We start from the raw sequence: 11,621 nt of genomic DNA, 5'->3' as shown, positions 1-11,621 counted from the left end.
CCCCCTCTGGGGTCCTTGGGTCCTTCCTGGGTCTGTTGTCGCGCAGGCCGGGAGCTCTCGCGCAGGCCGGGAGCTCGCGCGCACGCCGCCGGGTGATCGCAGAAGGCTGTTCTTTTCTTAGTTGCTTCAGTCCAACTGCTCCTTGTCAAAAGCTGGGCATGGTGGCGCACACCTGTAATTTCACCACATGGGAGGATGAGGCAGGAGAATTGCTGTGAGTTCAAGACCACTCTGGGCTACACAGTGAGTTCAGGTCAGTCTCAACTACATAGTGAGACCCTCAAATAAATGTATCCACAACTCAATTTCTCTTCGACTGGATTCTAGAGATGCCTGTTCTTGCTCCAACATTACTCAGCCTCTCTGCGTGCCTCGGACACAGGCGAGCGCGCGGGTCCTAGGTAGAATTTCATATTTTGTTTTCGTTATATTTATTTTTATCATCCTCTGAATTAAAGCAAGCCTTACTATTTCTCCATTTATGGTAATGATAAGATTTCCTTGTAAAATATAGTTCCATTGATTTAAGTATATGAAAGAACACTATCTTTCTTATATATTCTAGTGTGTAATACATAATGATTACATTTATTCTGGGGTGTTTGTACATGTATATAACACATATTAAATCTTTTTTTCCTCTTCCCCTCTCAACTTTCCCTGACCCCTCCACCTATTGATATGCTTCCCATTTGAAAAAGCTCTATTTCTATTTTTTCTTCCATTCTCTTTTTTAAAAGCTTTTTTCTTTTCCTTCCCACTCCCCCTCCACCTCTTGTTCCCCTTCTAATTTGAAAAAGATCTCTCTACTCCCCTATGATCTATCCTGTATGTGTTGCTCTTTACAGTATATTCTGGGTTTCTCAAATGAGAGAAACCATGTGATACTTAAACATTTGTATCTGATTTTTTAAAGTAATTTTGCTTTGGAAAAACTAAGGAAATGTAGCTATGGTGGAATTCGGGAAGGTGTGAATGGAAGAAATTTGGGGGACACTCATGGAGAGGCAAGAGCTGGCTAAGGGTGAAAGAATCTGGGCTCAACCCTCAGCTTTACTTTGATTCACTTGCCTGAAGAAAGCTGTTCCCCTCTGAGCCTCCTGCACACCTTGCTACCTCCACAACAGGTGTCCTGCTTCTCCCTCGGCTGACCTTTCCTTCCTTGGAGCCCATCCTCCTTCCTGCTGCACTCTCCCCTGAAAATGTCATTCCACTCATCTCTTTCTGGCAGACACACCATTATTCAATGCCCTGTTTGGAAGCCACTTCCTCAAGGGCTCCTCCTTGTAGCCACCCTAATATTCACACTCAATTTTCTGCCTGCCCTATGACAGCATCCTCCAGACCAAGGTAGCCTGAGGCTTGATTTGTCTCAGATTCATCAAATATTCATCGAGTACAGGGCCAGGCACCAAGTCTGCTTTCATAGAATATTGAACACATACTGACTGGATATAAAAATAGTGTGTGAACAAAAGTTGAGCTCAAAGATGTAGATGTGATAGATGCTAAGCTCTTTGAGAGAAAAGATTATTTTAGTCTCACCCATGTGAGCAGTTCTAGTTATTTGAACAGAGCCTCACACATACTAGGTGCTCAGCAAACCACTGTGCCCTGAAGGACAGCAGTAATAGCATTTCCTGCTCCTACACTGTGGCTAAGCCCTTTGTGCCCATCCCCTTTAATCCTCCCAGCAGCCCTGCAATAGTAAGGAGTGGGAAGCCTTCATTCACCTCTCTCCTGGTGTGTGCTGGGCTCTCTTCTAAGTATTCACATGATCCATCTCATTTAAGTCTCACTGTAATGCCAGCTTGCAGAAGGGAAACTGAGGCACAAGGAGGTTAAGGTACGAATACCCCTATTTTATAACTGAGAAGAAAGTGGGTCTGGGAGAGCATCACTGCCCTGTCATCTTAGGAAATGATCACAAGATGGGACATTGGAGACTGAATCTTTCTGATGACATTGATGAACTTTTGCTCTTTGGGGAGTGGGGCGTCCATTGGCCAAGTCACCCTTGTGCTGCCCTGGACCTGGCTTCTGGCTGTGTCCAGGGATTCCAGCTGATCCCTCCTCCCCCAGGTGTTCTGTGTGATGGACCCTGAGGGAGGCGCCTGGACCATCATCCAGCGCCGTGAGGATGGCTCAGTGGATTTCCAGAGGAACTGGGAGGAATACAAGCAGGTGACACGGCTGCCCTGGGGAGGGGCTTTGTACGCTGAAGTTTGGTGCAGGTGCTGGGGTGTTGGCAGGGGGAGGGGAGCTGGTTTATCCTCACTCTTTTCTAGAAAAATAAATCAAGCCCTCTAAGCCACCTACCCTTGGTCAGATTTGCCCAGTGTCCATGCATTTTCCAGGACCCCATCCCCTGAAAGTGACCCTCTTTTTGAAATTTCTGACATACATCCTAGGAATGAAATTTTATCCATTGTTTCAAACTTTGGAAAAGATTACATTTTTTTAAAGGATATAAAGGAGGCAATTGACAAAAAAAATCACCCACCCAGGCTCTCCTTAAGTGAATTTCTTTCCCCTTTTATATACCTGTGACCATATTGGCAGGACAGATTCTTTAATATGAAATAGCTGGTTTTGAGACCAGGTGCCTTTCTCAAGATGAGAAATGCTATATGCTTGTCTTCTAGTGATTTAAAGTACATTTTGAGTAAAGAATTGTGGAAGGTTGACTTAAATGCTTTGAAATTCTTCAAAGCTAAAAGAAATAGGGAAAGGCACCCACAAGGACATATAGCAATATTTTGGTTGTCTGCTTGCTGTTCTGTTTGATAAACATGTAAATATAAATATCAAATTAAGTTAAGGGTGAGCTTTAACCAAGTGAGTTCATTAAGGAACGATCAAAATGTCAAAGAAAGGGCCAGGGATTTAGCTCAGTGGTTCCGCTGCCTACTTCACATGCACAAGGAAGTTCAATCCCTGGTACCAAAAAAAAAAAAAAAGACAAAAAAAAATTGAGAGGTCAAATGCAGAAAAAAATTGAGAGGTCAAATGCAGAAGTGCAGAAAAGAAAGCTGGATACTGACCCTTACCGAGTAAAGGCACCTCACCCCAGCAATGGGGAGCAGGGCTTCGGTGTGCCCTGTTCCTGATGCTTAATCATTCTTCTGCCAAATGTTTGGATTTCTTTCATCTGGACACTGGTGACACCCCATGTGCTTTTCACTTTTCATGCATTTTTATGCTGCCAAAATCTGGCAACAGCTTCTCTGTCCCTGAGCAAAGTCTGCTCTACAATATATGTAGCTGATTAAAATCCATAATTTTTTTAACTGAGGCTTATGTGTACAAATATGAAGTGTAAGGATCAGGGAATTTCACATAGGTGCTCACCCGTGTGATCCCATGAGAGATATACGTACAAACTTCCAGCACCCCAGAACCTTCCTCATCCCCCCTCCCAGTCAATAGCCCCCAAAAGGTAGTCACTATTTTTGTTTCAATCATCACAGATTAGTTTCCTCCGCTTTTGGACTTCGGTGAAATTTGATTTCAATTATTTTTAAAGGTGTTTTACATTTAAAATTTTGTTAGCCTTTTTCCTGTGGGAGGTGTGGGTCCTTCACCCCAGACTGCTCATAATGCTCACTGTGGCAGCAGTTCGGGATAAGTGGCTTTGGAGCCATCCCCAGTCCCATTGCTTAGGAGGGACATAGCCACCCTCCAGGGCATGCCAACCACTCTGTCCTTCCCTCATCCCCTAGGGCTTCGGCGACCCAGCAGGGGAGCACTGGCTGGGCAATGAGGTGGTGCACCAGCTCACCAGCAGGGCAATTCACTCTCTGCGTGTGGAGGTAGAAGACTGGGAAGGCAACACATTCTATGCCAACTTTGGGTATTTCCAGCTGGACAGCGAGGAGCAGTTTTACAGGTGGGCTCAGGGCCCAGCCAGTGGGTGGCCTGGGGTCCATGATGGGTGGGCTGGGGCTCCAGGCTAGTGCCTGCAGTCTGCATCAATGCTCAGTCCCTGGGTGTCTCCACTTTTGACCATCTGTCCCCCATTTGGAAGCCTGTCACAGGATCCAGAGGTGGACAGATGGCACTCAGCATGCCCTGCCCATTGGGTGGAGTGAAGAATTGACCTATGCCACCATCCCTAGAGCAGGAACAGGCCTCCAAGGGCAGTCACCCAGGTCAGTCATTCACAAAGACTCAGAAGAAAGAAGTGGCTTGTCCTCTCTGTGCTGCGTCCTGGCCTGTGGTAATAACATCCCTAGGATGGTAGGCAGGAGACATGGACCATCTCTGCCACTGTGGCGGCTCTCACAAGAGCACCCCACACCCCTGGATACCCACACATACACAAGTACGTAGCTACCCAAATGAGCACGCTTCATACACAGATGGATGTTCACATGTACCTCAAGAAAGCCCTCTCAGGGAAACACACCCAAAACCCTGGATCCAAGGGCAGATCCTTTGAGCCACCGTGGGTCATTCAGTGTAACCTCAATTTCTCAATACCACACATATCTGCACTCCAGCCCAGGAAACTGTCCCCGGAAGTCACAAAACAGACATGAAGTCTGTGTGCTTATGTGGATAACACAAGTGATATGTTTCACTTTTGGCTTCTTCAGGCCTGAGCCATAAAAGTGCTTACAGTGCATCTGAACAGTGAGTCAGTGGGGGTGTCCTGGTCCATGACAGGGGGCCCTCAAAGGTCACAGGACCATTGTGGCTCCCAAGGGGGAGGGGAGGACATCCCCTCAGAGGACCCCTTAATGGCCATAAGGAGAGGCCAGAACCATAATAGTGGTTGCGAAGCCTGTCAGTCCCCCTCCAAAGTACCCCTCGCCAGGCAGCTCTTTTCAAGGAGCGGTGCCACACAGGCCCCAGACCTCAGGGTGGCATGTTTAAGGGCACAGTGGGGCTTCATGGCTGCTTGTGACCATCAAAAGCCACAAAGCCATGTCCATCATCACTTCAGACAGACACAGCCCATGAGTGAAAGCTGAGGGGGCAGTGCCAGCCACATACGCAGCCTCACATTCCCTTGGGTTGCACCCAGGACATCTCTCAGGCCTGAACCTGGGGACTGCATTTTCTTGAGCTACCCTGGCCACACCTGCAGTCCATTTGCCTCCACTCCATGAAAAATTAACAGTTCCCAAGCCAGCTCCCTTCCTTGCTTTAGGCACAGCCCCTCTCTCCACTCTCCCAGCCAGGCTCACCTATGGGCCAGGAGCCAAGGTACAGCAAATCCTGAGTGTGCCTAGAACTCACTAACCTGCATACTCTACACACCTGTGTAACCAAACCACACAACAAACAAGGCCATTGTCAATATTACTGTGGTTGCCATGTTCACATGTGGAGAGACTGAGGCTCAGGGAGGCGAGGCAGCCTTCCCAAGGCCATGCAGCCACCAAGTGGCAGAGCTGGGGTTTGGATCCAGGTTAATGGCCATCAGCACCAGGCAGCCTTGGCTGTGCCTGTCAGGACCGAAGAGCTTGGCCAAGGAATGTAACTCTCCCTTCACCACCTGCCCACTGATGTGCAAGTCACAGGGCTGGGGTTTTCCGGATGTAGCTCTGTGTGGGCTGCTGTGCTCACAGAGGGCTTCCTGGAAGAGATAAGTGGACACGAGGAGCTGTGAAGGAACCAAGGTGTAGGATGTGGGTCCCTAATCAGGCCACACAGCCAGAATGTGGCTCTGACCTTCCTCAGTCCTGAGACCTTGGGTGGGTTCCTTAAATTCTTAGGATCCCATCTCCTTGCTTGGAAAGGATGTTATGAGGCTTAGATAAAAATGAGTCAACCACTGCAAAGGGCTTTGGACAATGCCTGTCCCATGGTAGAAGCTAAAAAACTGGCAGCTACTGTCCTTGTTATGGTCATTGTTACACCTCTCCAAGACCCAGGATCAGTGAAATGAAGAGGGTCCAACACACACTCGGTGCTTTGTTTTCCCGGGAGGTGGCTCAAGGGAGAATGATTCTGAGGAAAATGGAACCACACCCAGGCTGAGGCTCTCCTCCAAGCACAACAGGAGGGACAACCAGCCTAGGCAACCCTTCCTCAGCATGGCCTCAACCTGACTCTGTGCCCCTCTCCTATCTCAATCTCCATTTGGCCTCCAGGATTTTTCTGGATAAGCACAGTGGTGCAGCATTGGGTTGGGGTCACCGGGTCCTACAGGATGGCAACTTCAGCACCCATGATGCAGACCACGACAACTGCTCCTTCTGCAGCTGTGCAGAGATTATGTCTGGAGGTGAGTTCGGGTCAGTGCTACCTTCCCTGCTGGGTTCTAAAGTCTCCTTCAGGCCAACGCTTCTTCTACTCCTGGCATCAAGGAAAGGCCAAGGAACAGCTCCCCACCAACTCTGGCTCAGGCAGAAGTCAGAGAGTGGGAGATGGGATGAGTCAGAGACAGAGCAGGGAGGACAGAGACAGGAACAGATGGGGGCAGAGAAAGACAGAGGCTCACAGAAATGAGAGCAGTGGAGACAGAGCTGCACTGGGACAGGGGAGGCAGAGGGAGAGCTGGAGAGGAAGTGCAGCCCTCAGCACAGCCAGGGGAGGACTGGGTGCATTGAGACAGAAATCCTGGACAGACAGAGACAGACAGACAGCAGGGAAGGATGATTTCAGCCAGAGAGAGGCACATGGCATGATACATGCCCAGAGACTGCCAACAGAGAGAAAGAGAGAGAGAGACTCACACAGAGAGAGACAGAGGCTGCCAGATACCAAGGGAAGGTGACACAGTGCTGTGAAGGAGTCCGAAGAGTGGAAGGACAGAGAGGGAGGGACATAGAAAGCAGAGCTGGGAGGAGGCAAGGAGGTGAGAGGGGCCTGGAGTAGGAGCCAGAGCCCACTACTGCACTCTAGAGGCCATTGCTGAGCACAGGGTTGTCCCCCGCCCACTTCTCAAGCCCCTGGTTCACCAAGGTGGCAACAGCCCTGATCAGTCAGGGTCCCTCTCTTCCACAGGATGGTGGTTTGACAAGTGTGGCTCCTCCAACCTCAATGGCATCTACTACCCAACCAGCCAGCTCAGGATCGATGGCCTGCTCTGGCACCACTCTGTCCACAGGCCCAGCTACACCTTTCGCGCCTCCCGCATGATGATGCGGACTGCACACATGGTGATGCAGCCCCAAGACAGCAGCTAGTGGTGCGCAGAGACTGTCAAGGTTGTCTATGGGGACAGTGAGATGCATCTGCATCGTACAGGCTGCGGAAAGTGAAGCAGAGCATGCGTGTGACTCCTGTCAAAACACTAGAATGTCAGTAGATGATGCATCAGAGGAGATTGGCTTTTCCAGTGTTTAAAACATTAAAGTCTGTTGTCATACATGGCTTTGACCCTCTGTGAATGTCCTCAACTGATCTGACTTGTGAAAGAAGGCCGTTTGGAGAAGAGTCCCGATTCTATGGATGGAGTGGTCCCAAGGGCTGAGTGACTGCCGTAGAGGCCCACCGTCTATGAGCTTCTGTTCACTCCATATGAACGTGGACTTCCAAGGGTGGAGGTGGGAATGGAGGATGCAGTGTGTGAGTGTGTGTGGGAGTGTGTGTGGGAGTGTGTGTGTGTGTGTGTGTGAGTGTGTGTGTGAGTGTGTGTGTGTGTGTGTGAGTGTGATGCAGTGTGTGAGTGTGTGTGTGTGTGTGTGTGTGTGTGTGTGTGTGTGTGTTGCAAACTGTGATGTGACAGCTGCTTTGGGGTAAAACCGTAGGGTGCCTAACACTGTGCCCTCCGTGCCCAATGCCTGGAGGCACCAGGCGGATATACGTGTTTGGGGCTTGCACTGCTGTCCTCTGCCTAGCTCACTCCTCCAGCCAGTCTCTGATCAAAGCTGGGCCCCTCCTGCACAGCACACTGTCAACACGTCTGACCAGAGCCACCTTTTGTTATGTGTTGATTAGATTTCACAATCCTGTCTTTATTTTTAAAATGGTTACAAATTGCTGGCTTTTCTTACTTAATTCTTACACATCTTTTCACTCACTTTTAAATTTCTAACATTTATTTCACTTAAGCATTTTAATGCTATTTTAAAGTTTTAAATTTTTCATTTAAATGAAATTCCTTTCAGTATGCTTTGTAAATATAATTTTATTTTATTTTTATGTTTATTTTATATAGATTTTTATTTTTAAATTTTATGGAATTATTTTTGTTTATGAATGCTATTTTCTATTACGATTGTTGACTTAAATTATTTTTATTTAGTTTTTAATTCAATTTATTTTAAATGCTTGATTTTTAATTTGACTTTATTTTTATTTTGCTCACTTTATTTTGGGGTTTCCCAAATCTTGTTTATAGGGCTGCCCTCTATTACATACATATCAGCCCTGTGGATTTGACATTTAAAATACCTTTCTTCAGGCTGACATTCATCTGCCCTTGCAGACCATTTAGGGTCCATTCTCAGGGGTCCTTGGGCCCTGAGCCAGGTATGGCTTTAAGCAGCAGCTGTGAACTTGTGACGGCCACCAGGCCGGTGTCAGAAGGGAGAGGCACAGACCACCAGGTGGGCTCGGGTCCAGCAATAGGAGCTGAGACCCTGGTTTGTATCCCACGTGGATCCTTGCTGTGCAGACTTGGGCCAATACCCTCACTTCTCTGAGCCTCAGTTTCCTCAAAATTACCTGAGATAATAAACATATAAGAGAAAAGTTGTGCTTGGCTCATGGTTCTACAGATTACGTCCTAATTGCATGGACCCAGTGCTCTGTGCCTCTAATGTGGGTGCTGGATGGCAACAGCAGGGAGCCCTTGGCCAAGCAAAACTGCTCACCTCATGGTCAGGAAACAAAAGGAGAAGAGGATCAGGGTCTCAGTGACCTTCAGGGCACAGCCCAGTGACCTAGGCACCTCCACTAGGCCCCACCTCCTCAGGGTTCCTCCTCCCAGTGGGGACCAAGCCTTTGACAGGCAGGCCCCTGGGGACACCTATCCAGACAGCATCCCTAGTGTGGAGAAAAGGGATGGGACTAAGACAGCTGTCACTCACTTCCCTGGTGCTGCTGTGACCTCCCAAACTCCCAGGCATTGGCAAACTCAGGCCCATCACCTGGAACAGAAGAAGAGGGGCCGGGGTCCACATGTTTCTGTGCCTCCCTCTGTGCCCTTCAGGCTTGGGGTGCCCTCAGATTCCTGACCCTTTGGGGTGGAAATCTGCAGCTTGATTCCCTTCAGTGTCCCTTAGTCCCCCTCAGTACTCCCTGTGCTGGGACAGGAGATTGGCCAACAGGTGGCAGTGCAGGCTGCCCTGGGACCGACCCCACCCCTTCAGGGAGGTTCAAGGATTTCCTCAGCCTCAGCAGACAGGGGGCAGAGAACAAGTGTCAATCAGAGGAGAATGTGTCCCTTGCCCTGTCCTCCAGGTCCTGTCTGGACTCTGGACCATCCTGGCAAGTGAGTTGGAGAATTGCCTGTCCTGTCCCTGCCCCTGCTGGCCAATCTTCCATAACAGAGCTTCAGGGCCGGGCGTGATGGCACACCCCTGTAATCCCTGCACTCAGGAGGCTGAGGCAGGAGGATCACTCTGAGTTCAAGACCAGCCTGGGCTACATAGTGAGTCCAGGTCAGTTTCAATTACATAGTGAGACCCTGTCTCCAAAAAGAAAAAGAAAAAAAGAAAGAAAAAAGAAAAAAAACATAACTGAGCTTCAGACCAGGACCTACATGTGGAAGCAGAGGGAAGGGGATGGAGAGGGACAAAGAAGTTGAGTCCCTCCCTATAAGCCCAGGAGAGGTGTATCCTTGGGTTTAGCTTCATGAGGTAGCTCTCTTTAGAACACAATTTGGGGGAAAGAGAGGACTCAGGGACCTCAGGTTCAGTTGTGGTGCAGCAAAGTAAGTCCCCTTGGTTCATTCATTGAACAGACACTACATCCTGGAGAATCTTTTGTCAATGAGGTAAAATCCCAAGGAAGTTTTCACCTCCATGTACCTTTTTAAAATATCCCTGCAGAGCTGGGACTTGCCTCTTAACTTTGTTAATTTATTAGTGAAATAAAAGTAGGAGAGAGGTTTTTATTTCTCATTTTTACTCTATATATCTGGAGTTCAGAAAAGTGCCTGGCATACAGTAGGTACTCATGAAATACTGGAGGGAGAGATGGATGGGTAGATGACCGTCAGACATTTAGAAACAGAATTTCGACATCAATTTGACAGATGGAGAAACTGAGGCCTGGAGGCAGAGAGGGGGGCTCTTGCCTGAGGATGTCCAGAATTGGATAATAACCTGCATCCAGGATCCTCTCCTGGCACTAGGATTTGAGGCCAGAGAGCCTGTGCAGACAGGCAAAGCCAGAACAGAGCCCTGGAGATGCTCCCTCTGCCTGGGGTGGCAGCATCCCCAACACTCTGTCACCCCTCTCTCAATCCCCTATACGTGTCAGCTGACAGGTAGCCAACCCCTTCCAGGTGATCACTGTGCCTACTGGCCTGATAGGGGGCAGGTTTCCTCTCCTCGGACAGCTCATCCTGTTCCAATACTTCCTGTCATTTTCTGAAGTGATGAAGTTGCCTAGGTTGGACCTATTGAAGGATCTAGGTTCTCCCCAGGACCTACAATACTAACACTAAAACTACCAGTTTCTGAGGCTGCCTGGATTTGCACCGCAGCTTGCCATGTGGAGCTGTGTGAGCCTGGGAAGCTTACTTACCTTCTCTGTTTTTTTGTCAGTAAGATAAGTTAATGTGATCTACCCACCTCTGCTGTGACAGTGTGACCGCTGTGTGAGCTCTGCAACTGCTCACAGCTGTCCCACTGCAGGGCACCTGCCGCCTGCCCGAGTGCACACGACAGTGCTCTGAACCTTCAGAACAATGTCTGAAGACATTATCAGCCCCAGTTTTCAGAAAGTGAAACTGAGACTCAGAGAGGTTAGGTTGAATGTGAACCCAGGCTGCCTCCCCCACAGCCAGTAGGATGCCTGCTCCAAATCCTATATCTCCTCTCCTCCTGCCCTCAGCACTGGGCACTTTGGAGGGTCCTCAGGCCCTATCTGGGAAAAGGACCAAAGGGAGCAGGCACAAGTCCTCAGCCTCACCCAGTCTAGTCCTGGCTGCCTCATGAATTGAGCTTCTGCCCCATATAACCTTTCATCTTGGGGAAAGCTGAAAAGAAACTCCAAAACCCCATATGAAGACTAAGCTTTTGATTCTTGGATGAGCAAACTGAGTCATGGGGATGACAAGATGCTTTGCCAGTGGTCAGGGTTAGAAGCTAAGTGGGAACTGGAACTGAGTCCTAATTCCTGAGCTCTGCTCACCACAGTGAAGCAGGATATTCATGGAACAGACCTGAACTGTCAGGACCTTTCTCAAGAGTCTAGTCTTGGGGAATCATGAGCTCTTGGCTTCCTGAGGACACTTTCCCCACCTGTCCTGGGATCCCGGTGCTCATTTCCTCCCCGGGGCTAGCAGGGCCTCCTGGGTTTGGATCAGGGGAATTGCTTTCCCTCCCTTGGGACACTGAGCACCCTGATTGGCTGGAGGTGCCCTGCCAGGCTCCCACCTGCTGCTGATGTCCTGTTCAGAGGAAGCAGAAGGATTTTGTTGGTGTTTGTGTCTTTCTTTAATGATACTAAAGGTTGAAAATAAAGAACATTGATCTATGTTCTCACCTCTTTAA

The 11,621-nt window shown here is 48.9% G+C and overlaps 1 protein-coding gene across 1 annotated transcript in view; it reads left to right on the top strand.

Annotated features, from left to right (window-relative positions):
• LOC104854434 (angiopoietin-4) overlaps positions 1-7,325 on the top strand; it is a 24,893-nt gene extending 17,568 nt beyond the window's left edge. Inside the window, exons 7-10 of the mRNA XM_010612917.2 lie at positions 2,083-2,184; positions 3,723-3,889; positions 6,102-6,235; positions 6,958-7,325. Coding sequence (XP_010611219.1) covers positions 2,083-2,184; positions 3,723-3,889; positions 6,102-6,235; positions 6,958-7,139 — 585 coding nt within the window. The 3' untranslated portion in view covers positions 7,140-7,325. The remainder of the gene's footprint in view (positions 1-2,082; positions 2,185-3,722; positions 3,890-6,101; positions 6,236-6,957) is intronic.
• The last annotated feature ends 4,296 nt before the right edge of the window (positions 7,326-11,621 follow it).

The sequence above is a fragment of the Fukomys damarensis genome, unplaced genomic scaffold (assembly GCF_012274545.1).
Source record: "Fukomys damarensis isolate Sample0158 unplaced genomic scaffold, DMR_v1.0_HiC HiC_scaffold_22, whole genome shotgun sequence".
In the NCBI taxonomy this organism is placed as follows: domain Eukaryota; kingdom Metazoa; phylum Chordata; class Mammalia; order Rodentia; family Bathyergidae; genus Fukomys; species Fukomys damarensis.
Note: the sequence above shows the minus strand (reverse complement) of the source record. Positions and strands in the feature narration are given on the sequence as shown.